Source organism: Hyperolius riggenbachi, chromosome 2, assembly GCF_040937935.1.
Source record: "Hyperolius riggenbachi isolate aHypRig1 chromosome 2, aHypRig1.pri, whole genome shotgun sequence".
Lineage (NCBI taxonomy): Eukaryota > Metazoa > Chordata > Amphibia > Anura > Hyperoliidae > Hyperolius > Hyperolius riggenbachi.
Window position 1 is genome coordinate 283,413,156 of NC_090647.1, and position 25,132 is coordinate 283,438,287.

Genomic DNA, 25,132 nt, shown 5'->3' on the forward strand with positions numbered 1-25,132 from the left:
TACCACTAGTACAACAGAAAGAAAAATGGCAGAAGGTGCAGCCCAAGAGACGCCGCTCCAGGCCTCATGACGCACCTCAAAACGATTCCCCTTCGGAAGCAGAAGAAGGTCTGTAACTATAATGAGTAACTGAACATATTAATCGGTTGACTTTTTTGCGGGAACCAGTGTAAGTCTTTTTCTTAAGCTACTATTTCACAGAGTTATTTTTCCTTTTGCATTTTTGCCTTTGCATCCCTGAACTGGGTAAGAGGGGTCACTCGTACTCCCTTACAGGATCTGCATTGACTGTACGGAAACCCATAGCAGTTGCTATCTCCTCCATGGAACTTCATATCCTTAACTGATCTATATGTCATTTCCTTAAAATGAGCTTAATATATAGCTAGCTGTACTCCTATAAGTCACATCATAACTGCATTTATGTATACAGGTGATATCATGCAATGTCTTATAACAACTATAGGTTTTTCATCAAGGTATAGTTCTACGAGATTTAACAGGTTATAATAATGTTCACACTGGCTCTTGCTTAAAGTCGTACATGTTTCGTTTAAATTGTTATGCGTAAGTTGGGGGCTGCGGGCTCATTTGGGGCCTCCGCCGCGTGGCTTTTCACTACCCCCAAGTGATGTTAGGGCAAACTTTGCCCTGGCCTCAAATTACCAATCCTGCTGCAATGTTACTTTCCCCACTAGGGAACAGCAGAATCGTAGGTGCCTTTGTCACCATTGTACTTCTCTACCTAGACACACCCTTGTGCCTAGTACTGCTTTCCTGTGTTTTCCTATTCTTTCCTTTTTCTCTCCCCAGCTGGTCCGCAACCTTCCTGCAGGTGTGGTATAATGGGTGGTTCTCTCCAAGATGAAAGGTGATCACTTTAAGTTAATTTCATTGAACGTAAATGGTCTTAATGTGCCTCAGAAGCGCTCACAGTTATTATATGGTTTCCATAAAGAAAAAGCTAAAATCCTGCTACTACAGGAGACGCATTTTAAACAGGGACAAGTACCCACCCTGTGTAAATCACTATACTACCCTCAATGGTTCCTAAGTACTCCTGGAGCTCAGAAGACAAAAGGTGTAGCCATAGCTTTCCACAAATCATGCAATGCTCAGGTCCTGGAGAGTGTGTCTGACCCTGATGGAAGATTTGTATTTGTTAAAACCCTCATAGAGGGTAAACTGTTCACTTTGGCGAGTATATACCTACCCAACACTTCACAAATAGCCACATTCGCAAAAATCCTACAACAATTAGACAAATTTAGAGAGGGATATGTGATACTGGGCGGAGATCTAAATTTCACTCTAGACCCTTTGATTGATAGCACCGGGAAAAAATCCCCAATATCATACAAGGCCTTAAAGTTTATCAAGAAAAAACTAGCTTCACTACAGCTAATGGATATATGGAGAACACTCCATCCGTCTGCTAAAGACTATACTCATTTCTCCCACCCCCATGGTACATACAGTAGGTTGGATGTTATCCTAGTATCACATGCCTTGCTCTCCTGGAAGCATACAGCGACCATAGGGGTTCAATCGTGGTCAGACCACTCTCCGGTGATACTTGATTTTGGAGGTAAAATAGGCTTACAGAATCAGTTTTCATGGCGCATGAATACCTCTCTTCTGCAGGACACTGCCTGTGCTGAACGCTATAAACAAGTACTAACAGATTATATCACAGACAATTGCAAAGAAACCGAAGAAACTACCCCTTTTAGCAGGTGGGAAGCGCACAAGTGCGTTATAAGGGGAACCATGATTCAAATGGGAGCCAGATACAAAAAAGAAAGAGCCACACAAATTAAAAAAACTTGGGAGGAATTAAGACTCCTGGAGCAACAGCACAAGCAGTGTCTAGCGGAACAGACTCTTAACGAACTCACTTTAAAACGCAAAGAACTACTACAATTGTTTGAACACAAAAGAGTAGACAACTTCCTAAGATTTAAGGCTCGCTTATATGAATATGATAACAAGTGCAGTCGTATGGTAGCCAGATCTTTGAGGGCCAAACAGCAATCATCTCATATTGCAGCTGTAAAAACAAAAACAAATGGCAAGGCAATTATAACGGAAGATATTCTTAAAGTGTTCCATGAATACTATACAACACTATATAACTTAAAAAGCACCTACTCTGACAAATCCCCGACCGCACTTGATGAGTTATTTGATGCTTTCCTACATAAACATCCTGTACCTTCCATAACCCAAGAACAGTTGGAGGAATTGAATTGCCCATTTTCAGAAGACGAATTTTTATCCACAGTGTGTTCCCTTCCCAATGGCAAGTCACCGGGTCCAGACGGCTTTAGCATAGAGTATTACAAGAAATTTAGATCCCAGCTAGCTCCGCTGTTTGTTTCAGCTTTCAATAGTCTTACCATATCTAACCCACCCCCCTGCCACGCCCTACAAACTCATATAATAGTCATCCCCAAGCCAGCAAAAGACCCCCTACTATGCTCAAACTACCGCCCCATATCACTTATTAATGTAGATTTAAAGATTATGTCCAAAATCCTAGCAAATAGACTTCAACAGGTAATCCCCCTTTTAATTAATACCGACCAGGTTGGCTTTGTCCCAAAGAGAGAGCCCTCTGACAACACGTATAAAACTTTACTACTAATGCACCAAGCCCAGTTATCTAATACCCCTGCAATGTTACTTTCTGTCGACGCTGAAAAAGCTTTCGACAGGGTGTCATGGAGATTTCTTCAAAGGGTAATGGTCAACAGGGGCATCCCTTCAGAGTCAAACTTTTTTCAGAAAATTTTCTCCCTCTATCAATCCCCAACTGCAAGAATTAAAATTAATGGATGTTTATCACCGGTGATTTCCATTGGGAATGGAACACGTCAAGGTTGCCCCCTGTCGCCCCTTCTCTACATACTATATATGGAACAATTGGCTATAAACATCAGACATAATCTTGACATTACAGGGATAGCCATTCATGGTAAGGAACACAAAATGGCGATCTACGCTGATGACTTATTATTATATATAACTAGACCAATGATCTCTCTCCCAAACTTTCTTAAGACAGTGGAGGAGTTTAGTTTACTTAGTAACTACAAAATAAATTCCAAGAAATCTGAGATATTAAACATATCAATCCCCCCCAGGGAGGTGCAGGGAATCCAAAGCTCATTTCCATTCAAATGGCAACAGACATCCATCACTTATCTGGGCATAAAACTATGCACCAACTTAAGATTATTATACGAATTGAACTACATACCCTTGTTGGAGGCCTTCGAGAAGGACCTTAAATCATGGTCACAGTTGTCTCATTCTTGGGTGGGTAGGATTAACATCCTTAAAATGAACTTGATGCCCAGACTGTTGTATGTGTTACAAACAATACCTATCCTTATAAAAGAGTCCTTTTGGAGAAAATTATCTCAGCTAATGAGCAACTATGTCTGGAAATCCAAAAGACCCAGATTAGCCCTAAAAGTCTTACAAAAATCCAAAGCTAACGGTGGCCTAGCCCTACCTCATCCTAAAACATACTATTTCGCAGTACATCTCAATAGAGTAATGGACTGGACACATGACCACCGCCAGACCCAATGGGTTTCCTTAGAAAAACAGATAGCAGGACACAACTTGGGGGCCAGTATTTGGATTTACCCAAAACATAGACGAGGCCTTCTTCCCAAACCAGCCATACTTACCTCTACATCCCTGAAAATATGGGACAGGCTTATATCACAGCACCGCATATCCTCATATGTAGGCCCCCGAAATGCCAATTTGGAGCAATCCACTTTTTCCACCTGGGGTCAACCCATCCTTTACTCTGCGTAAGCTTCTGAAAGAAGATCTTAAAGTAAAGCACCTATGGAAAGACAATAAGCCTTTACCACTATCCTCACTAATAGAAGAAAACAAAATTTCACCCCTAGTAAAATTTTAATACATACAACTATCGCATTTCCTATACTCAACGGTTGATACTTCCTTAACCTGCAGAGAAAATACAGATGTGGAGCATTTGTGTTTTGTCTCACCCCCAACAGAACACAAAATCTCAGCACTATATGATACTCTACTGTTACACACCTGTGACAGTAAACCAAAATTTATTACAGAATGGGAGCAATCTCTAAATATAAACCTATCAGATAAAGAGTGGTCAAAATGCTTTCTATTCAGCAATAAATGTTCTTTGGCGGTCAGGGCTCAAGAAAATGCATACAAGATATTATCACAATGGTATAGAACTCCGTCGAGACTACACAAATTTAACAAAGATATACCAGCCACATGTTGGCGTTGCGATAGTGAGGTGGGAGATATGATACATATCTGGCACAGCTGTGCTCGTATACAACCCTTCTGGGAAAAAATTTGTAAGATAACTGAATCTATTAGTAATATTAAGGTACCCAATGACCCGACAACCTTGTTGCTGTTAAAGATATCATGCCCTATAAAATCGTATAAAAAATCCTTGATTCGTCATATCCTCACTGCCGCAAGGCTGACAATACCCAAATTCTGGAGAACCACCCATGCCCCTACACTCAGCGACTGGCTAATGGAACTTAATTCCCTCAAACATTTAGAACAAATAATACACTTAGCCACAAACAGAGAAGCAAAATTCAGAGATACCTGGAGACGGTGGGAATTTTTTGTAGAATCTGAAGAAGGAAAAGCCCTGCTAACATAAAACATTTATATATAGAGCAGAGTTGTCATAACTATTACTCTCAAATCACCCACAATACAGAATTATAGTGTAATAACACTTGTTTTTTATGGTCGGACCGGCTGGGGAGTAGGGGAGTCGTGTGGGGACTGTGGCACCTCCGCGTGCTCCCCTCCCTTAACCCTTTCCTTTCTCTTTCTCTTTTTTCTCTCTTTTCTTCTTCTCTCTCCTAAATACCTCTTTCTCCTTATAGATAAGAAAATTGAGGGGAGGTGTGGGATGAACAGGGGGACCTCGAATAACCAGGAATCCATTAATGGGTTATAAGTATGTAATATGGTACAGTTAGGTTAAAATCTGTAAGCCAATTTGATTATAGACCTGTTGTAAACCAACTGTATGTTATCCCATATGCAATACCATATGTACTTACGCTTTTTCTCTCTGTCACTGTACACCTCACTTTTCAATAAAAAGTAAAATTTAAAAAAAAAAAAATTCACTTGGGCTAGCGTGTCTACTTAGTTTTCATTTGAAAACAATGAGACAGTGAACCTCAGACTCTACCACAGTTAGGGGCTCGTTCACACTGGAGGCGGTTTTTTACGCACCTGCAATTTTTCAAAATCGCCCTGAAAGCACTTACACTATGCTATCCTATGCGCTAGATCAGATTAGGGCGATCCGTCCTCTTTCCGCTCAGAGAAGTGCTGCATGGACCATTTTCGTGGCGATTTTGCTACAGTTGAAGGTATAGGGAAAAATGCAAAACGCTCACAAAATCGCTTTGTGCAGCAATTGCGGTCGCATTTATGAATAAATACTTTGTATTTATTATTTTCCGGATCAAAGAGAGTGAAAAAACAGAATTGCTCTGCAAAAATGCTTACCAAAAAGTCCAACAAACAGAAATCGTCAAGATGGGGAAAAAGAAAGTCGCTTCAAAAAACGTCTAACGCGATCGGAACGCAATGTGAACAAGGCCTTAGGGAGTTGGAGGTTTCAGTAATTCTGGCCCAGCCTCTCGTTTCCACATGACCAGCTTCAGCTTCTGCATTGGTTCACAGGATAATTAAAAGGCATACCTGTACTTCCAGCACTAGGAAGTGTATAAATGAAACCAACTTCAGCTCAGAGCATTACTTTTCAAAAGTGACAGTGGTGACTGGTAAATAAGACTGCAAGTAAGACAGCCTTCCTGATAGATTTGTGGATTAGTTGTGATGAGACATGTCTGCAGCCGTTTTGGGCCAGAATTTACCATCGGTATAACTTTTTGAGATAATTGAAATGTAGGGATCCTGCCTTCATTACTATTGACCATGTTATGAGTAATGGACAATGAGATGCAAGATTCCATCTTGATGCAGATTTTTTAATGCAAATAAATACAACTTAAAAAGCTACTTATGGAATTAACCCACCGTGGGGTTTGATCGGTCCATCTCAAGATGTATACATTTTCATTAAAAGCTGCAATAGTTTGCCATTAACTCTTGAATTATTTGCATCTCATTGACTATCCCTATACACCACCCTGTCCAAAATGTTTTCCTCTGCTTTGGCTCAAATACCCCAAAGAAATCACCTGTGTGAGCCCTGCCTTCAAGAGAACCTGAGGTGTGTTTAAAGAATGTTATCTGCATACAGAGGCTGGATCTGCCTATACAGCCGAGCCTCTGTTGCTATCCCAAACCCCACTAAGGTCCCCCTGCACTCTGCAATCCCTCATAAATCACAGCCGTGCTGTGAGGCTGTGTTTACATCTGTAATGTCAGTCTCAGCTGCTCCCCCGCCTCCTGCATAGCTCCGGTCCCTGCCCCTGTCCCTTCCCTCCAATCAGCAGGGAGGGAAGGGATGCAGGCGGGGACTGGAGTTCTGCAGGAGGCGGGGAGAGCAGCAGACTGACACTATAGAGATAAACACAGCCAGCTCTGACAAGGTGTTTGTCAGCAGCGTGGCTGTGATTTATGAGGGATTGCAGAGTGCAGGGGGACCTTAGGGGGGTTTGGGATAGCAACAGAGGCTGAGCTGTATAGGCAAATCCAGCCTCTGTATGCAGATAATATTCTTCAAACCCACCTCGGGTTCTCTTTCATTTGCTATGGAGGAGTTTGCTTCTAGTCATGAAAAGCTTGTATAGTGCAGCTAGACGCAGGCACAGAAGAAAGGTCTGCTTTGAACATCTTTAAAGTTCAGTTGCAGCCAGACAGCTAAAGTCACAGGTGACTAAATTTCTTACTGCCAAGTGATTACTCTTCAACCAGTTCTGTGAACCACAAGCAGCAGAAGTCTGCATGTACACCCGGTTTTGTACCATCTGCCTTGTCCTCTTCAGCTTGGGAAGGGCTCCTACCCAGCCTGTTGCTTGGACAGTGCAAGTCAGTAGCTCACTGATGAGCTCATCATTCTGCTCTGTAATCAAACTCGCACGGTTCTACTGGCAGCACTTTGCAATGTAGCATAGCCTAATGGGGCCCAGTTCCCTCTCTGTACCAGCCAGGACTACGCTTTGAAGGGTATTACAAGAAATGGGTACTTTTTACTGAATGAATATCAAAACTCAAATATTGTTTTGAGCATAGAACTGAATTAAATTATGGCTCTACTTCAGTAAATGGTGCTGTGCAGACCCCACAAAATTGGTAAAGTAGTGTGTTTCCAAAATAGGATTTGTCATTGAAATGCACTAGGCGTGCTTTCATTGAGGAAAACTAAAAAGAAATCACAAATCAAAAAAGAGAAATGCAAGAAAGGGCTTTTTGGTCCTTTGTAGCCTGTTACACAGTAAGATTCATGGTAAATCAGAAGCCGGAGTATGTATGTGCAGAGCCTTATAAAGACCACCAGGGGGAGAACATTTTTCTGTTAACAGGTGAGGTGATTTCCATATACAAAATATAGCATAGCAGTGACATTCTTTATATAGATGCATATGGTTATCTTTAGCTGATTCAGTGTAATTGCAATGAGAGCATGCCTAATGATATAATGTGCCTATCAGCTCAGTGGAACACGGGTTACACTGATCTATGTGCATTGAGCGTTTTTTCTTATTAGAATATATGTGCTTTAACACTGAACCATAAGGTGCATAGTCTAATCTATAACACACAAGAGGATTGAATCCGTACTGGATCCTCTGCAGAAAACTTGGATAGTCAGCTATTTATCATTTGGTGCAATGCCATTTTACCACATAATACAGGAGTTCTGCCATTTTCAAAGAAAGGGCAGGGACAGTGATTGTGACTCCTGCAATGTAAGCGTATATACTGCTGTCATACAGCCTGACTATATTGGCCCCTTTACATTGTCCACTGAAGAAGCATCTGTTTTTTCCCAGTGTGTAGCTATAGTTTAGTGATTCAGCAGTTCTTAAGAAATAGGGTGGTTTACAGTTCTGAGAAATATTCTGTACATATAATAAAAGAATGTTGAAGTCTTCGTTTTTCCAAACAGAGGGAAAACTGGAATGGCACCAAGTCTGAAAGGATTGTGTGAGCACTACAGTGCGGAAATGCAGCTGCAGCCTTATAGAAGGAAGTGCTTAGTTCTATCATTGTCTTGTGCAGAATCCTAAGCGTTTAAAAATAGTATATATAGTTTCTTTGTTAAGACTACTGAGACAAAAGATGTGCATTTTTTACACTTATGAATCATCCTTACTGCTCTAGCAGATTACACATAAGTTAAATTTACACCAAGATACAGCTTTGTGCATTGAAAGCTTCATTGATAGCTTCAAAGGTGCAGTTCCAAGAGTGTAAGATTGTCTGGCTGTAGTAACTCATATTTCCACTAGATGGCACTCCAGCACTCCAAATTGAATATTACAGCGGTCCAAAGTGGAAAAGTTCCATTTTTAAGATGAAAACCAACACCATTTGTTGCATAAATACCAAAGCTATACACTGTTATGGTGAAACTTGGAAATCCAGTAGTATAGAGTCTCGTAGAGCATCACTGTCCCTGAGACATCAGAACGTTTAGTTTCTTCACAACAGGTTTAGGCTGAAAGAAAAAGTCAGTGCGTTAGATTGAAATACCACTTAGGAAGAAATACTGGTACATTATTGTCAAGGAGTGGTAACAACTGACAAGCACTGTACAAAGGTACCTATCAACATTCTTTCTATAGAGCTATGGTAGTGTCTGTGCAATCACATCACAAGTATGTAAGTGATTTTTCAAGCACATCGCTTAAAAAGCAATGCAGTCACTGCGACTTTCTAAAATCGCATTACGCCACTGTGTACAGTTCATCACGATTTTCATTGTATTTGTAAACAGGCTTTGCGATTGAAAAAGCGCATGCAATTACAAAAACGCAACCAGAGTGTACAGGCCCAATTTCTATAGTGGATGCGTATGCCCACACAAGCAGCAAGAGTTACAGTAGGTAACCAGAGATCACAATATGTAAAGATTCAATGCTTACCTGGGGCCTCCTCCAGCCCCATAAGCAGGTGTCAGTCCCACGCCATTCTCCCACAGTCTGCTGTTCAGCTGCCATCAGCCCCAGTAACTTGCTCAGTTGCCTCAGTGTTGGTCTACTGCGCATGTGCGGGTGGTTCACACATGCACAGAAGACCCAGACTGAACCCGACTGAAGCAATTAAAAGAGCTGATCGAGGCTGGAGGGCAGACTGCGGGAGGACGGCATGGGACCGACACCTGTTTATGGGGCTGGAGGAGGCCCTGGGTAAGTATCAAATCTTTACCTATCGTGATCTGTGGAGTAAACCTAGTCATAACGTGGTAGGAGTAGAAACAGGCAAATTATCTATTTCAAATAGAAGCAATCAATGCACCATAAAATCATCTGTGATTTTGATATGATTTCATCTAAAATCCGATTTAAATCAATCAAAATGCTTCTCTGCATTGTTCTGTAGTGCTTGATGCAGTACATGACCCTGAACGGACACCTACTCTATAAAGTTTTACTTTTGCTTCTAATCAACTGATCAAGCTTCAGATAAGAAGCCAAACATGATCAATTCACAGGCAGTTAAAGGGATATGAGCACCAACATTTAATAAATGTCAAGCGAACTTCTCCCTAAGGAAGGTATGTAAATGGTTTTGCATTTTGTGGGGGAAAGGGGGTGCTGACAGCAGACATGAGCTCCGAATTGATTTCAAGTAGCTACCTATTCAAAATCACTTGGATTTGAAACGTTAATTAGGGCACCTGAGGGGGCGAGTGAGGGAAGGTTAGCTTACCCATGCTGACGTCCGCTTTAATGCGCTTCACTTGCGTCCTGTTACTACCACACTTCCTCTTATAACAAGGAGGAAGCGTGGTAGTGACGCAAACGCAACGTGGGACGCAATTGAAGTGCATTAAAGCTGATGGGTAAGTTAACCTTCCCTCACCTGCCCCCTCAGCTACCCTAACCTTAGCGGTTATCACAAGTACAGCTCGGGGTGGAAATAATATGCCAGGAGCAGTAACCCCGAGATGAACTCGTAGCTGCCAGAGGTCTATGCAGAGCGATGCCCGCAGCGGGCATTTTTCACTCACCTCCCGTGGGATCCGGACGTCGGCCGCCATTCTTCTTCCCCTCCTCTGAGGCTCTGCTTCCCCTGGTGAAATCGCCGCATGTCGTCATGACGACAGCCGGCAATTTCACTATAGGCTTACAGTGCCACCCGGAGGACGGAAGGAGAAGTGCAGCGCTGGATCCCAGGGAGGTGAGTGCTGAGCTGCTGCAGAACTCCCTGGCAACATGATTTTGTTCACGGTTTTAGGGTCTAAAAACATGCAAAAGAATTGTACCGCTTTTAGACCCTAAAATCCAGAAAGTATCATACCGCCAAAGGGGTTAATTAACGTTTCAAATCCGAGTGATTTCGAGTAGGTAGCTACTTGAAATCAATTCGGAGTTCTTCCCTGTTGAGCAGCACACATTTACTTACCATCAAGGACAGCTCCCTAGCCTCCCATCTATACGGGCTCTGCCATCTTTGTCACTATCCCCAGCCATCGCAATGCATGCGATTATACCTCCCGGATGGCTGGAAGGTATGTAGTCATTTTAATGGACTACATCTTCCACCATGCATTGCAGCAGCTGAGGATGCGTGACATCTCAGCGGCTGCTGGGACTGAGAAGATGGCAGAGTACATATAGGCTGGTGGGCTATGGAGCAGCCCCCCAATAGTTAGTAGATCCACTCTGTCCCTGAAAGCATACACAATTTCTGAACCTCTCTCAAGATCAATGTTTTTAACAAATGTCTCTATAGCCAAAGTATTGTGAAGGACAACAGAAGCAGGAGAAACTGTAAGGCCTTGTTCACATTATAAATCACCAGTGCTATCACAAGCACTGAGCGATTTATAGAGTGATTTTGTTGGCGCTTTTGCCATCGATTTTCACGTCGAAAATCGCTTTTCTAAGCGCTTTTGTGGAGCGATGTTTTTTTTACTTCCTGACGTCAGTCAGGAAGTGAACTCTCTGACCTGAAAATGAATAAATACAAATTGTATTTATTCATTAAAGCGCTTGGGAAATCGCTATTCAAAGGGATTTTTCAAGCGCTTTGCGATTTCTCTATACTTTCTATTGAATCGCAAATGCTCAGAAAATGGTGCAGGAACTGTGTTTGCCATTGAATAGAAAGCTCATCGCTTATGTGAGAACACTCATATAAGCTAACATTGCACTAGCGATTTTAGGCCCCGTTCACATCTGAGCGATTTCGGCAAAATGCTCAAATGCTAGCGCTTTTTAAAGCACTAGTGCCATAATACCCTATGGGCCCGTTCTCACTTGGGCGATTAATGCAAATCGCCAAATGCAAATTTGTATCCTGCACCATTCTCAGGCGATTACCTGGCGATCATATTTAGTGCTATAGAAGCGCTAATCGCAATTGCGGAAAAATCGGCAAGTGTGCATGGCGATTTTTTTTTGCGTAAATCGCCAGAGCAAAACACTAGCAAAAGCGCTAGCATTTTGCAAATGTGAATGGGGCCTCAAGGTGATTTTTAACATAGCCAGCGCTAAAAAAAAAAAAGCAGAATCGCTCTTAGGCCTGGAACCCACTACAAAGCGCTATCTCTAATCACAATTGCTAGCGTTTTTAATGCATTTTGTAAGCTTTTTGTAAGCGATTTCATGAGCGTTTTCTGGCGATTTTGGTAGCGATTTTAAAAAGTGTAAGCGTTTTGCCAGCGATTGTGTAGCGATTCGGGATTAGCGGTTTAAATTCTGATTGGTCCTTTCAATTAATTTTAATTTTTTTACAGTGTGCAGTAATTTAAAAATGCAAGCAAAATAGCTCTGTATAGCGATTCATGAGCGATTATGTCAGCGTTTATATACTTTACTTTGCAAAAACTCTAAGGCTCAAAAATGCTGCATGTCCTGCGTTTGCGATTTTGCTAAAGTGGCGTTTGGCCCATCCATTGACATTAGCTGAGCGTTTAGGGAAATCACTAGCGTTTTAAATCGCTCCCTAACCCATTCGCGTTCCGTCGTTTTCACTTGAGAAATGTTCACCTCCTATTCATTAGCCTATAACTTTATCACTACTTATCACAATGAACTGATCTATATCTTGTTTTTTCCCCCACCAATTAGGCTTTCTTTGGGGGGTACATTTTGCTAAGAGCCACTTTACTGTAAATGCATTTTAACAGGAAGAATAAGAAAAAATGGAAAAAATTGATTATTTCTCAGTTTTCAGCCATTATAGTTTTAAAATAATACATGCCTTCATAATTAAAACTCACGTATTGTATTTGCCCATATGTCCCGGTTATTACACCGTTAAAATTATGTCCCTATCACAATGTATGGCGACAATATTTTATTTGGAAATAAAGGTGCATTTTTTCTGTTTTGCATCCATCACTATTTACAAGTTTAAAATAAAAAAAATATAGAAATATTTCATCTTTACATGGATATTTAAAAAGTTTAGACCCTTAGGTAAATATTTACATGGGTTTTTCTTTTTTTTTTATTGTAATGTTTTTTTTTTGGTTTTTTTTTATATTAAACATTTTATTTGGATAGTTTTGGGAGGGTGGGAGGTAAACATTAGTGTTATAATGTAAATGTGTGGTGATTTTCATTTTTTTTTAGTTGTAGTATTACTTTTTGGCCACAAGATGGCGGCCATGAGTTTGTTTACATGACGTCACTCTAAGGGTAACACACGCATAGAGCGATGCATGGGGGAGGTAACGGCCAGAAAAGGGGCAGCTTCTGAGAGAAGCTGTCGCTTTTTCAGCGGGGAAGAGGAATCAGTGAACGGGCACCATAGCCCGATTCATTGATTGCCTGGCTAACGAACCGCGGGCCCGGGAGCGCACGTGTGCGATCGGCAGCGGTAGCGCGCATGGTTCCTGGACGTAGTTTCTACGTCCAGGAACCAAAGTAGGCTAAACACTCAAAAAATCGCTCTAGTGGGTTCCAGCCCTCAGTGTGAACAAGCCCTTATGCTTATTGTCTTCTAAATTGCCAACTGCCTGGATGTCAAGATAGCCTTTTGGCCACAGCTTTTTCTAAATGTCACACCTTTAACAAGCATGCATTAGGTGGAGTTAGAACACCTGTTCATTCATTGAACAGTGTTTCCATGGCTAGAGAATACTATTAGCCATGGAATACATGCTTGTTAAAGGTGTGACATTTAGAAAATTCTGCAGCATTATCAAGAAACAAACAATGGACTTTGAACTCCAAGCAGCAATTCATGTACAAATTCAATTTCATTAAAGCACAGCTAAAACCAAAACTGAACAAGGCATTTTCAAGGCAATTATTTTGACTAGTGTACTGCCTTTAGAACTGAACTTTTGAAGTTAAAACATCCATTTTGTAGCTTTGCTCGCCTGGAGCTGTGCACGTATGCATAAAAGCCTAAGGCCTCTTTCAGATGGGAGACTGAACTGCATGCTTGTTGAGCAATTCAGCATCCCGCCTGCCCGTACAATTTAATTGCAGCCAAATTGCAGTGTTTGTAACACCATGCGTGTCCAGCGCTGACACGTGGTGGTATTACCTGGCGGCAGAGGACCGCGACATGTCAATTCTGAGCATGGCTGTGGCTGCGCTCAGATCTGACTCTAAAGGTGGCTTCTAATGATACAATTTGCTGAACGATTGATTAAGAACGGTTCTTCGTATGAACGATCGTGTGAGACCACTAATGGACAAATATCTCCTAAACAGTCCAAGCATATTCATGAAATCTATCTGAATTTCAGCTCAGCCCCATCAATCTGATCGGATTGGTTAGGAGATTTTTGTCCATTAGTGTTCCCAAATTATCATTTACGATTGTTCATACAAAGAATCGTTCGTAATCGACTGTTCAGTAAATTATATCATTAGTGGCCACCATAAGGGAGGGGGCACCTATGTAGTGCTGGTATCAAGTGCTAGCAAGCACCCAGCCAGCGCAGGAGAGCAGCTGACAGGAAGTAAATTCACCACCTTTCAGTTGCCTGTCTGAAAGAGGCCTAAAGGGGCCCATACACTCAGCCGATTTTTTGGCCGACCGATCGATCCCGATCGATCGTTTGCAAATCGGTTGGCTAATCGACCGATCGATGGCCGATTTCGATGGATTTCCATCGACCAGGCAGGATGGAAAATTTAGGTCGATCTGATGAGATTGCTTATCAGTTTGCATTGGCCTTAATGGAAATCTGATGGCAAAAAAATGCCATCAGATCGAATTTCAATAGATTTCAAACTGAAATCTATTGGAATTCTATCCTGGTAAAAAATGTTCTAAAAACGCATCAGATAGATCATCAGATGCATTTCTTATCTATCTGCTGCCAATCTGACGAGTGTATGGGCACCTTAAAGCTGGCCATATACATATAGATTCCCACCTAATGTTCCTTTCAAAAAGGAAAGGTTTCAGGGGTTGATTTCTACAACACACAGCACATACATTTTTAATAGATTCCAGCAGGGAATCTATTTAAAAACAATCAAACTGTTTGATGCAGTACAATGCTAGGGGCCATCAGTCTACTGCTGCTCCTGCCACACTTCTGATAGACCTAGATTTTACGTCCTGACTGATCGAAATTCGAGTGAACATTTAAAGGAATTGATTCCCATCTCATTCAGAGTGATTGAATCTGCAGGAAAATCAAATTGGAAAATTGATGTGTAAGGGCACCCAAAGGGTGTGTACACACATCCAATTTTGATTGGCCAAACTTATCACTTCCATGTAGTGTGAGGACCAACAGATTTTGAACATTGTGAATAGATTGTGAAGGTAAGCTCCCAGACCGTGGAAGTGGTAAAACTGGCCAATCAAAATTGCATGTGTGTATGAATCTTAAGGCATGAATCACACATCCGATGATTTTTATTTTTAGTGTGTGGTTTCTGCATGCATCTGCCAACAGTCAGCTAACTTTCTGCAAAGGGAATCTCATGCATTGTGTGGAAAAAATAGTGCATGTGGCAATTTTTCATGCAGGCGTGAACTGCACTAATGCGAGCCAGCCCATCGAGCTGTAGCGAGAGGTATGTGGAGGCTGCCATATTTATTTCCTTTTAAAGGGCAATTAAAGTGAGAGGTAAATGGAGGCTGCCATATTTATTTCATTTTTAAGGGCAACTCAAGTGAGAGGTAAATGGAGGCTTCCATATTTAATTCCGTTCAAACAATACCAGTTGCCTGGCATTCCTGCCTATTTGGCTGCAGTAGTGTCTGAGGGTAGGAACACACTAGGCAGAATCACAGATGTGTTTTCCATGTGTGTTCCTACCATAAATCACACCAGAAACAAGCATGCAGCTAATCGTGTCAGATCTGAAAATGTCAGAAACATCTGATCTGCTGCATTCTTGTTCAGGGTCTATGGCTAAAAGTATTGGAGGCAGAGGATCAGCAGGACAGCCAGACAACTGGTATTGCTTAAAAGGAAATAAATAAATATGGTAGCCTCTATATACCTCTTGCTACAGTTGTCCTTTAATATGGGCTGTCATATCTGGAGCAGTTCTACATGCTAGAAAAACCGTATGCAATTCCCCCACATGTGATCCCTGTCTGAGTCCTTTAAAGCCTGAACAGCTTACCACCATCTTCCAGTGAACTGCAGGACTTGTGCTTTCTACAGGGATGTTGTGAAATCTAGTCTAGACTCTAGTGTTGTGCACGCACGCACGCACGCACGCACGCACGCACGCACACACGCACACACACACACACACACACACACACACACACACACACACACACTGTATTTTTTCCATTCTACAGAAAACTAAATCAGTGTAAGGTAAACTCTGTTTACCCAAATGTACTTTTGCATGTGCTAATGAGATTCACAATTGATCAAACTGTCAAATGAATCAGCAGTTCCTAATGCTTTTTCTCCTATTGCAAAGCTCCAGTTGAGACTCTGGTTCCCGTGAAACAAAATAATACCATTAGGAGGAAAAAAACACTGATCTCTACTCGTCTAATTTGGTAGCAATATGGTCACACTTGCTTGACCGGCTCAACAACTGCATTCATAAAGAATACCTGTAGGCTCCTTTTACACCATGCAAATTGCCTAGCAAAAAAGTCACATCATGCCATAATGTTGCACTGCGACCATACAGTGCGGCATACAGTGCAATTAAAATTTGTATAGCAGAAGGATCGGCACACTCAGTAATATTTTGCAAAACAAAGCGCTTCTTGTGCACATTTATCGGCTTGAAGACAGGCTGCTGCCTGAAACAGCATTAGGCCAGTGTCTGTCACACATTTTCTCTGGGAAGTGTGGATCTTGGACTCTACTCCCTCACAGACTTTTTATACAAGTCAGCCAGCAGGCATTTGATGGACTTTGGGTGTCTTTGGCACCTATCTACTGCAAGTTGCTGGTCCATGTTGTACACAAAGTGCATTTATGGAAAAAAATTTTTGCATTAAATGGGCTTAAAGCTTTGCAACATATTACTGAGTGTGCTGTTCCTTCTGCTATACAAATTGTCGATTGCCACCTGGTGCTCTGGTGGCTGGATAGTTGCACCTTACATACGACTAGGGGAGTGCGGCCAGATAATACTACTTTACTGTACAGTGCAATGAAAGCCTGCCTCACTGCCACTGTAAATGCACATGTTGCACTGTAAATGCACTGCATGCTATGTGTTACTCCAATGGGACCCGTCGCCATAGGAATATTATTGCATGGTGTTGTTAAGCTAAGGTCAATGCAAAACTGCGTAGGAAATTAAATTAATGTGTAGGAAGTCTGCGCATGCACAAAAGACCCAGACTGGACCCAACTGAGCCAGTTACCGGGGCTGATTGCCGCTAAACGGCAGACCACGGGAAGACAGCGAGGGACTCACACATGTTTATGGGGCTGGAGGTAGCCCTGGGTAAGTATCGATTCTTTGTATGTCATGATCTCTGGTACACTTTAAACTCTGCATATATTTGTATGTGTTCATTTTAAAATCAGGTTTCTACATGCATAAAAGCATATGTGTGAATATATCCAAACTACTCCACTGCTAACGTAACCAGTCGGACAAAGCTTTGTACATACAAGTCATAGGTCCCTAGCTTCTAGCAAGAATGTCATAGTTCATAAAATGTAAAGTATCCTAGGACATGAACAGTTGAACATTGTACTGTAGAACAGTGTTTCTCAACACGTGGTTCGCGGACCCCAGGGGGTACGCGAGACCCCAGCCGGGGGTACGCAGCCAGGAGGGTGACTCAGTGCAAAACGGGGGAGCATGCCCACACATAGCGGCGGGGAGGGGGTCCACTCCCCCCTCCCTCACCTGGGCTCCCCCGTCAGCGCTTCCCCCCTCCGACACATTAACACCGGCGGCATGGTAAAAGGAACGTGGACTTACTTCAGCGTTCCACGCTGGAGATTCTTCTCTGTTAGCGATGACGCTGCTTCCTGTTTATCAGGAAGTTGCGTCAGGCTCAAAGAAGATCGGACCTCCCGCGTGGAACGCAGAAGTTTGCGTTCCTTTCACCATGCCGCTGTAATGTGTCGGAGGGGGGAAAGCGCTGATGGGGGAGCCCAGGTGAGGGAGGGAGGGAGGGGGTGGACCCCCCTCCCTGCCGCTATGTGTGGGCATCGCTCCCCTCATGCGCTGCGTCCCCCTCCTGGCTGTACTTGGGGCACCCATGCCTGGCTATACTGGGGGGTACCCACACCTAGCTGTATTTGGGGGCACCTATACATATCTATACTGGAGGCACCCATGCCTGGCTATACTAGGGGCACCCATACCTAGCTGAACTGGGGGCACCTATACCTAGCTATACTTTGGCCACCTATACTTAGCTATACTGAAGGCACCTATACCTGGGGGAACCTATACCTAGCTATACTGGACCCACCTATACCTTGCTATACTGAGGGCACCTATACCTTGCTATACTGAGGGCACCTATTCCTAGCTATACTGGGGCCACCTATCCTGGGGGGCACTTATACCTAGCTATACTGGGGCCACCTATACCTAGCTATACTGAGGGCACCTATACTGGAGCAGGCACCTATACCTCGCTATCTATACTGGGGGCACCAATACCTGGGGGGTGTATACACACGCACGCACACACACACACGCACGCACACACACACACACACACACACACGCACGCACACACACGTGCGCGCAGCACTTGGTAGGGGGTAATTGGCTCAAACTGAATTGCGATAGGGGGTACTTGGCTCGAAAAAGTTGAGAAACACTGCTGTAGAACACAGAAGGTAAAGTTGTCAGCGACCGGAATAAGTAAAACTATTTATAACCGGATCCTAAAACTATGAGAAGAAAGTTAACCTACCTTGTTCCAATGAGCTTTTCTGTTGCTGCTGCTCATGGTTTTCCAGTGTTCCATTTGCACCAGTCCCAGACAATGATACAGCAGATACTGTATTTTGTGGTGTGAATACACTGGCATTTATGCCCGCTGTAGCACTTGAAGGGCTTGTGGGAGTCCGGGGTATTCCTACAGAAGGTTTCCTTGCTACAGGTGGAGGGATTTTGCTTGGTTTTCTCTGTATTGGCGGTTTCCCATCTGGGCTGCGTGGCCCACCCTGTGATTTAAGTTCTGCGGCCGTTTCTTTTTTCAGAGAGGAATCCACGTCTTGTGATGCATGAGGCTCAAACACAAACTTTTTGGATCCTCTGGCGAATACAAAACTTGCTGCAGAGGCTGGTGATCTGTATGCCGATGGGGATTCAGGTTGTTTTTGTGAGGTAGGAGAAGGGGGTGTAGGTGTGGGACTGTCTCCTTGGGATGACTCCGATCCTTGAGAGGATCTGTTTGACAGGGATTTGCGCATAGGTTTTTGTGGTGCTACAATTCCAGGTGGGAATTGAGAGAATGGAGTTTGTGGACCTCTGGCTTGCACAGATCGCAAACGAACCATTTGCAGCAAAGATGGTGTTACTATAGGTAAACTTGCATCTTCTTTTGGTTGAGCCACCACACCTTGATTGTTCGACAGCTTTCTAGAAACTGGGGCACTGACTGGCTTCCATGCATTTGACACTATATAAGTAGACCCTGCCGCAGGTGGGAGGATTGAGCTAGTGTTAACAACAGGTGATAGCACTGCAGGTGCAGCTGCAGTGGAGGCCACCGGAGAAGGTACTGAAGTGGCTGCAGAACTGTCAGAGGTAACCTTAGGTACCATCTGGCTTACAGACTGATTGTCAGTAGTGTCTTGTGGCACAGTATCTTCAAGTGTTTTTTTAGATTCAGTAGCTTCAGATAATGTGGTAAAATGTGGCTTGTATGCTATTACTGGAATCAAAGTTTCTCCAGAATTATTTGGACAAGAGGGCAAACCAACAGCATCCATAAGGGGAGGCACGCCAGGTTCTTTAATGTTTTTGTCAGAAATGGGCACAGAAGTAGCTGGTATTTCTGAATTTACAACTGCAACTAGTGGTTCCTTATTTGTTAAAGGCACAGAACTGGTCTGGGGTTCAACAATGTCCAAAGGCTTGTCATCCTTTGAGATTAACATTGTTACATTTTCTTCAGTCACCTCATTTTTATCCTTGTTGGAGTCAGTTACTGAGTTCAAATCTATGACACTAGCACTTACTGTTTCTAAAGATGGTGGTGGAGGCAAAAAGAGTTCCTCTTCAGGGGGAGGAAAATCTGCCATGGATAAGTCCTGGACATCAGGAACCTCAGGAGGAGGAGGTGGCCACAGAGATTCTTTCTGTGTAGTCTCTTCCAATGTTGGGACTATCACCTCAGCATCTGACTCAGACTTTCGTACAGGTGGGGGTGTGGGGTGATGAGATGGAGGAGGAGAAGGCTGTGGCGTTCTCACTGGTGTCTTCACAAAGTCTGTGGTATCAATAGGTGGTGGACATGTAGGGGCTGGTACATTTGGATGTGGGGGAATTATATCTTGCATCTCTTGGTCTCCCAATGAAGAACCAGCTTTATGGGGAATGGCAAGAACTATGGAATTGCTTTCAGCAGGAGGTGAAGAGCTCCCAGTAATGCTTGATCCTGATTTTAAGCTAGCTCTCTCTGGCTTTGGTGGGGTTCTCCTTCGAGAACCTGGGGACTCATGTAGGCTTCGGACAGGCAATGTAGGTGTACCACTCTGACTAGAGTAACCACTGGATGGAGATAATGTTCTATCTGACCGGGTAGGAGAGCTTAATTTTGGGTCAGCAATAGATGGTAAAAACACATCACTTTCAGTTCCTTTTTCTGTGCGTAGTATCCAAGGATCCCGGGCACTGCTATTCTTGGCTGAAGGCTTTTTCTCTGGCCTGGGAGGAAGTCCCATTTCTCTTTGTTGTTGCAAGGAGTAGGTTCTTTTAGGAGGTGGTGGGGCTTTTTTACTTTTTCGTAATGAAACACTACGTACAGAAGACCGTCCGCTACACAGACTTGCAACATCAGATCCATCTTGGGTGCCTGTGCTGGGGGCTGGAGATGCCCGTCCGGTGCTCAGTCCAGATTCAAGTTTTTCACCTACTTCCAGGTTATTCTCACCCCCTTGAGAAGATATTGTGGAAGAGTCTGATACTATGGTCTCTGTGGACTGTGAACGGCTCCATGTTTCACTGGAGCCAGACATACCTCTCCCCCGATGCAGTGAGCCACGAATAGAACCAGGACTGGCTGAAGCAAGACTACATCGGCTTAGAGTTCGAACACTGGATTGAGACAAGGCAACTACATCAACTAAAGGAGGAAGCACTGCATTTGGAATGATTTTAGACATGTAGGTTCCTTGGGGTGATATGGACATGACAGGACTGACTGGGTCACTCTGGAGTGAATGTGTAGTCATCCCAGGGACAGCAACAGACTTTGGGCGAATTAACGGGGATATCTTGTGGGTAGTCTTCCAACTTATACAGCTGTCATCTTGGTACACTTTATCTATGTGTCGTTTCAATGCAGCTTGCTCTAAAGCAGCCAATGAAATGTGAGCTCCATCATGGGACGCTTCACCAGACATGCCGTCCACTGTAGGAATAACAACATATTCCTCTTCTCGATGGATCCCATTTGCTTTTAGAACAGCAGGTGCCATGTCACTTTGTTGACTCTCTGCTTTGCCAAACAACTCACGGATGCCACGATGTGAGGGAGGAGTATGGAGACCTAAACACAAAAAGGGAAGTATCACAAGTCGTGTTTGTCAATTGACATGTTTTTTAATAATATTCCAAAGAAATGTCTGATCACCATGAATTAATATATAATGCCCCCACAGTACATATCCACATTTATTTTTCAAAACCACACATTGATGTCATCTCTTTTTATTTAAAAACTTTCAGCATTTTGGTTTATTTACCTAGTTCTGCTGCAATGTGCTGTGGGACTCCAACAACAGTGGCTCTCTTCTCCCTTCGCCGTTTTCCTGGTTTGCTTGATGGCGAGTCGTGGGGCCTAAATGTGGATCCTGCCAAAATAAATCACAAATCTGGTGGGTGACACTAATCAAGCACATTTACACTGCAATATGAGCCGGCGCAACTCAAGCTGCTGTACATGTAACAACTGGTTTCTTTTCCAGAAACTTCACACTCAGGCAATTCAATGCTTCAACTCAGCAAACCTCTGCAATGGAATAGTTACAGATATGGGAACAGGCGGAGTAAGAAATGATCAACTACAATTCTTATTTTCCGACACTTTGCCTTGGGGAGGGACTGATTTATGAATGGAGATGCTCTGCAATTATTTTACAGTATCCCCTACTATCTTCAGGAGGCAGCCTATAACCAGACTGATAAATATCCCTCATGGAGTGATAATGGCAAAACTGTGAAACAAATGACTATACTGCATAGTCCTGTGCAGCAACCTTGTCCCTAACAACCAGTAGGGAATGAGTTAAAGAGAAACTCCGACCAAGAATTGAACTTTATCCCAATCAGTAGCTGATACTCCCTTTTACATGAGAAATCTATTCCTTTTCACAAACAGACCATCAGGGGGCGCTGTATGACTGATATTGTGGTGAAACCCCTCCCACAAGAAACTCTGAGTACCGTGGTACTCCTGGCAGTTTCCTGTCTGTGAACCTTGCTGCATTGTGGGAAATAGCTGTTTAGAGCTGTTTCCAACTGCCAAAAAAGCATGCAGCAGCTACATCACCTGCCAGCAGTAAAAATGTCACCATGTAATAAATGTCAGAATGTAAATCAGGGATTTAAAAGATTTTACAATGGGCAAACACTGACTAAATTATTTATACATGATTATTGTAAAAATGAAGCACTTTTTTATTACATTATTTTCAGTGAAGTTCCTCTTTAAGGCAATTTACAAGCAGAAGGAAAAACAAAGAGTGCATCACCAATGTGGTGATGATATGCTGGAGCAGGCTGGAGGGCAAGTGATATATGAAAAGCAATAGTCTTTACATAACTGTGACCCTGTACTTTTATCAACTGTTATTTATGACTGTTTTCTACGTCAGACTTTTACTACCAGATCTGCTATGTATTTGCTTATACAATGTATACTACTGCAAATTAATGTGAATTCCCTGCTTTGCATGACTCATTCTATTAAAAACGTATTTAATATTATATTTGCCAAATAAGTCTCATGAATCTAATCGGTTGGGAGAAAAAAAAAAGTCATTGAAGGAATAAGCAAATAGCTAAGTGAGTAAAATGAGTTAATTTACATGAAGTGTTACTGCATATTTAGCTGTTTAGCTAAAGTTGCACTTTAAAGGACACTGGTATTTAGCACACATGTACTAAGAGGTTGTGATGATGAAAATACTCCCAACATGCAGAAAGCCAAGTGGCTCTGTAATTTGATGGCCAGCTTTTCCAGCCAATTGTGAGGCTTTATGTACATGCAGGTGGGAAAGGACCTTGCTCATTCCCAGGAACGCAACATTATGTTCACATGTGATCTTACCAGTTTTAGTGGTTGCCAGGACACTACATGAAAAAACTGAAAGGGTGTGTAGACACCTGTTGCGTACACACATCCAATTTTGATAGGCTAATTTTACCACTTCCATGTAGTATGAGAACGTATCAACACAATCTGTTCATTATATTCAAAACCTTTTGGCCCCCCATACTACATAGCGATAGTAATAGTAAAATTGGCCAACCACTTGCCAATCAAAATTGGATGTGTGTATGTACCCTTAATGCGTCCATTGCCCCTACAGATACAGGTTAGTACCCATGGAATCGGTACATATTCATCTGAAGTTTCTTAGCTATTTCTCTGCTTAAAAAAACATGTCCAGCATATATACAGAATTCCAATGCCACACTTTACACATGTTTGCATTATAATAGTGGCCCTCTAACCTTTCCGTTGGATCATCTCTGACCGAACAGACATTGCATCATCTGTATTCTCTGTCGAGCAGGAAAGAGAGCGAGTACGGAAAGATTCCTCTGTGACATCATTTGAAGGCTGCTGGATGAAAATGGCAGAACAGAGGAGGTATGAAAAAACTGGGGTGAGATTACCTAAACAGTGAAAAGGGGAATGTAGTATGGCAGGTGTGTTGGACATTGTGGTGAGAAAGTGGAAAAGAAGAAAGGAGGTATTATTACTAAAACAATACAGCAGACATTATGAAAATTATACAGAATACAGTATACTCCTTATTGGGCTCTGTAAAAATTCCAGTACTGTGTAATGTTTCCTCCACACCATCGCCTCTGTCTCTTCTTTAAAAATACTGAAACACTCAGAGGGCCAGATTATCAAAGCATGTGCAGAGAAAACTAGAGCAGCCAGATTCCTTGTTTTGTTAAAGGGAATCTGAAGTGAAAATAAACTTATGATATAATGATTTGCATGTGTAGTACAGCTAAGAAATAAAACATTATTAGCACAGATGAGTCTCATATTGTTTCCAGTACAGGAAGAGTTAAAGAGACACTGAAGCGAAAAAAAATATATGCTATAATGAATTGGTTGTGTACTATGAATAATTACTAGAAGATTAGCAGCAAAGAAAATATTCTCATATTTTTATTTTCAGGTATATAGTGTTTTTTCTAACATTGCATTATTCTATAATATGTGCAGATTACACAACACTCAGCATTCAAAATGATTCTTTCAGAGCAGTCTGTGAACTAATGACCTCTCCTCTAGCAGAGGAAAAGTAAATAGTCCAGGAACAGTTGAGATAATAAAAGTCAGATAACAGCCCTCTCCAGGACTAAGTTAGTGGGAGAGCTTAATAGCTTTTTTGCATAGAGATAACAACTGGAGTTTCTCAACTCTTCCTGTACTGGAAACAATTACACTGATGTATCTGATCTTAATGTTTTTTTTCTTAGCTGTACTACACATACAAATCATAATATCATAATTTTTTTTTCGCTTCAGTGTCTCTTTAAGAAACTTCAGTTGTTATCTATGCAAAAGAGCTTCTGTGAGCTCTGCAACTTTTTTAAAGTTATGGACAGCACTGTCATTTGAAGCTCTTATCTCAACTGTCTCCCATTGTTTCTTCTTTGTTTATGGGTTTTTTTCTGCAGAGAAAAGTTCAAAGGATCACCTGCTTGCTCTGTGAAATCATTTGAAATGCTAAGTGCATTGTGGAAACTGCAATTATTAGAGAATGATGCAATGTTATAAAAAAAAAAGCTATATACCTGAAACTAAAAATTACACTATTTTCTTTGCTACTAATGTTCTATCAATTATCCGTATTACGCAACCAATTCATTATATCATGAGTTTTTCCGCTTCAGTGTCACTTTAAACAGCTGAAGTCCAAGTGGTTGCTTTGAACAACGGTATGTATTTTGCATCAGTTTTTTTGCATCAGTTTCTCTCCACTTGTTTTGATAAATATGCCCCGGAGGATCTTATTTTTCCCTGATATACACATCCAATTAACAGTGCATGACAGAAGGACGCAGCTGGCTACAGAGGATGCCTAATACAGGGGGCACATCTGGATATTTATACTATGAAGGAGTCTATC

The 25,132-nt window shown here is 42.3% G+C and overlaps 1 protein-coding gene across 2 annotated transcripts in view; it reads right to left on the minus strand.

The window, feature by feature from the left end:
* Nucleotides 1–7,427: 7,427 nt before the first annotated feature.
* Nucleotides 7,428–25,132, minus strand: part of NHSL3 (NHS like 3) — a 72,710-nt gene continuing 55,005 nt past the window's right edge. The window contains exons 4-7 of one of the 2 annotated variants that reach the window (XM_068268857.1): nucleotides 23,490–23,598; nucleotides 21,497–21,604; nucleotides 18,496–21,300; nucleotides 7,428–8,695 (exon numbers count right to left, since the gene is read on the minus strand). In XM_068268857.1, the coding sequence (XP_068124958.1) occupies nucleotides 8,691–8,695; nucleotides 18,496–21,300; nucleotides 21,497–21,604; nucleotides 23,490–23,598 (3,027 nt within the window). In that variant the 3' untranslated portion in view covers nucleotides 7,428–8,690. Of the gene's footprint in view, nucleotides 8,696–18,495; nucleotides 21,301–21,496; nucleotides 21,605–23,489; nucleotides 23,602–25,132 lie in introns of both variants that reach the window. The other variant, XM_068268856.1, reaches the window with a different exon arrangement.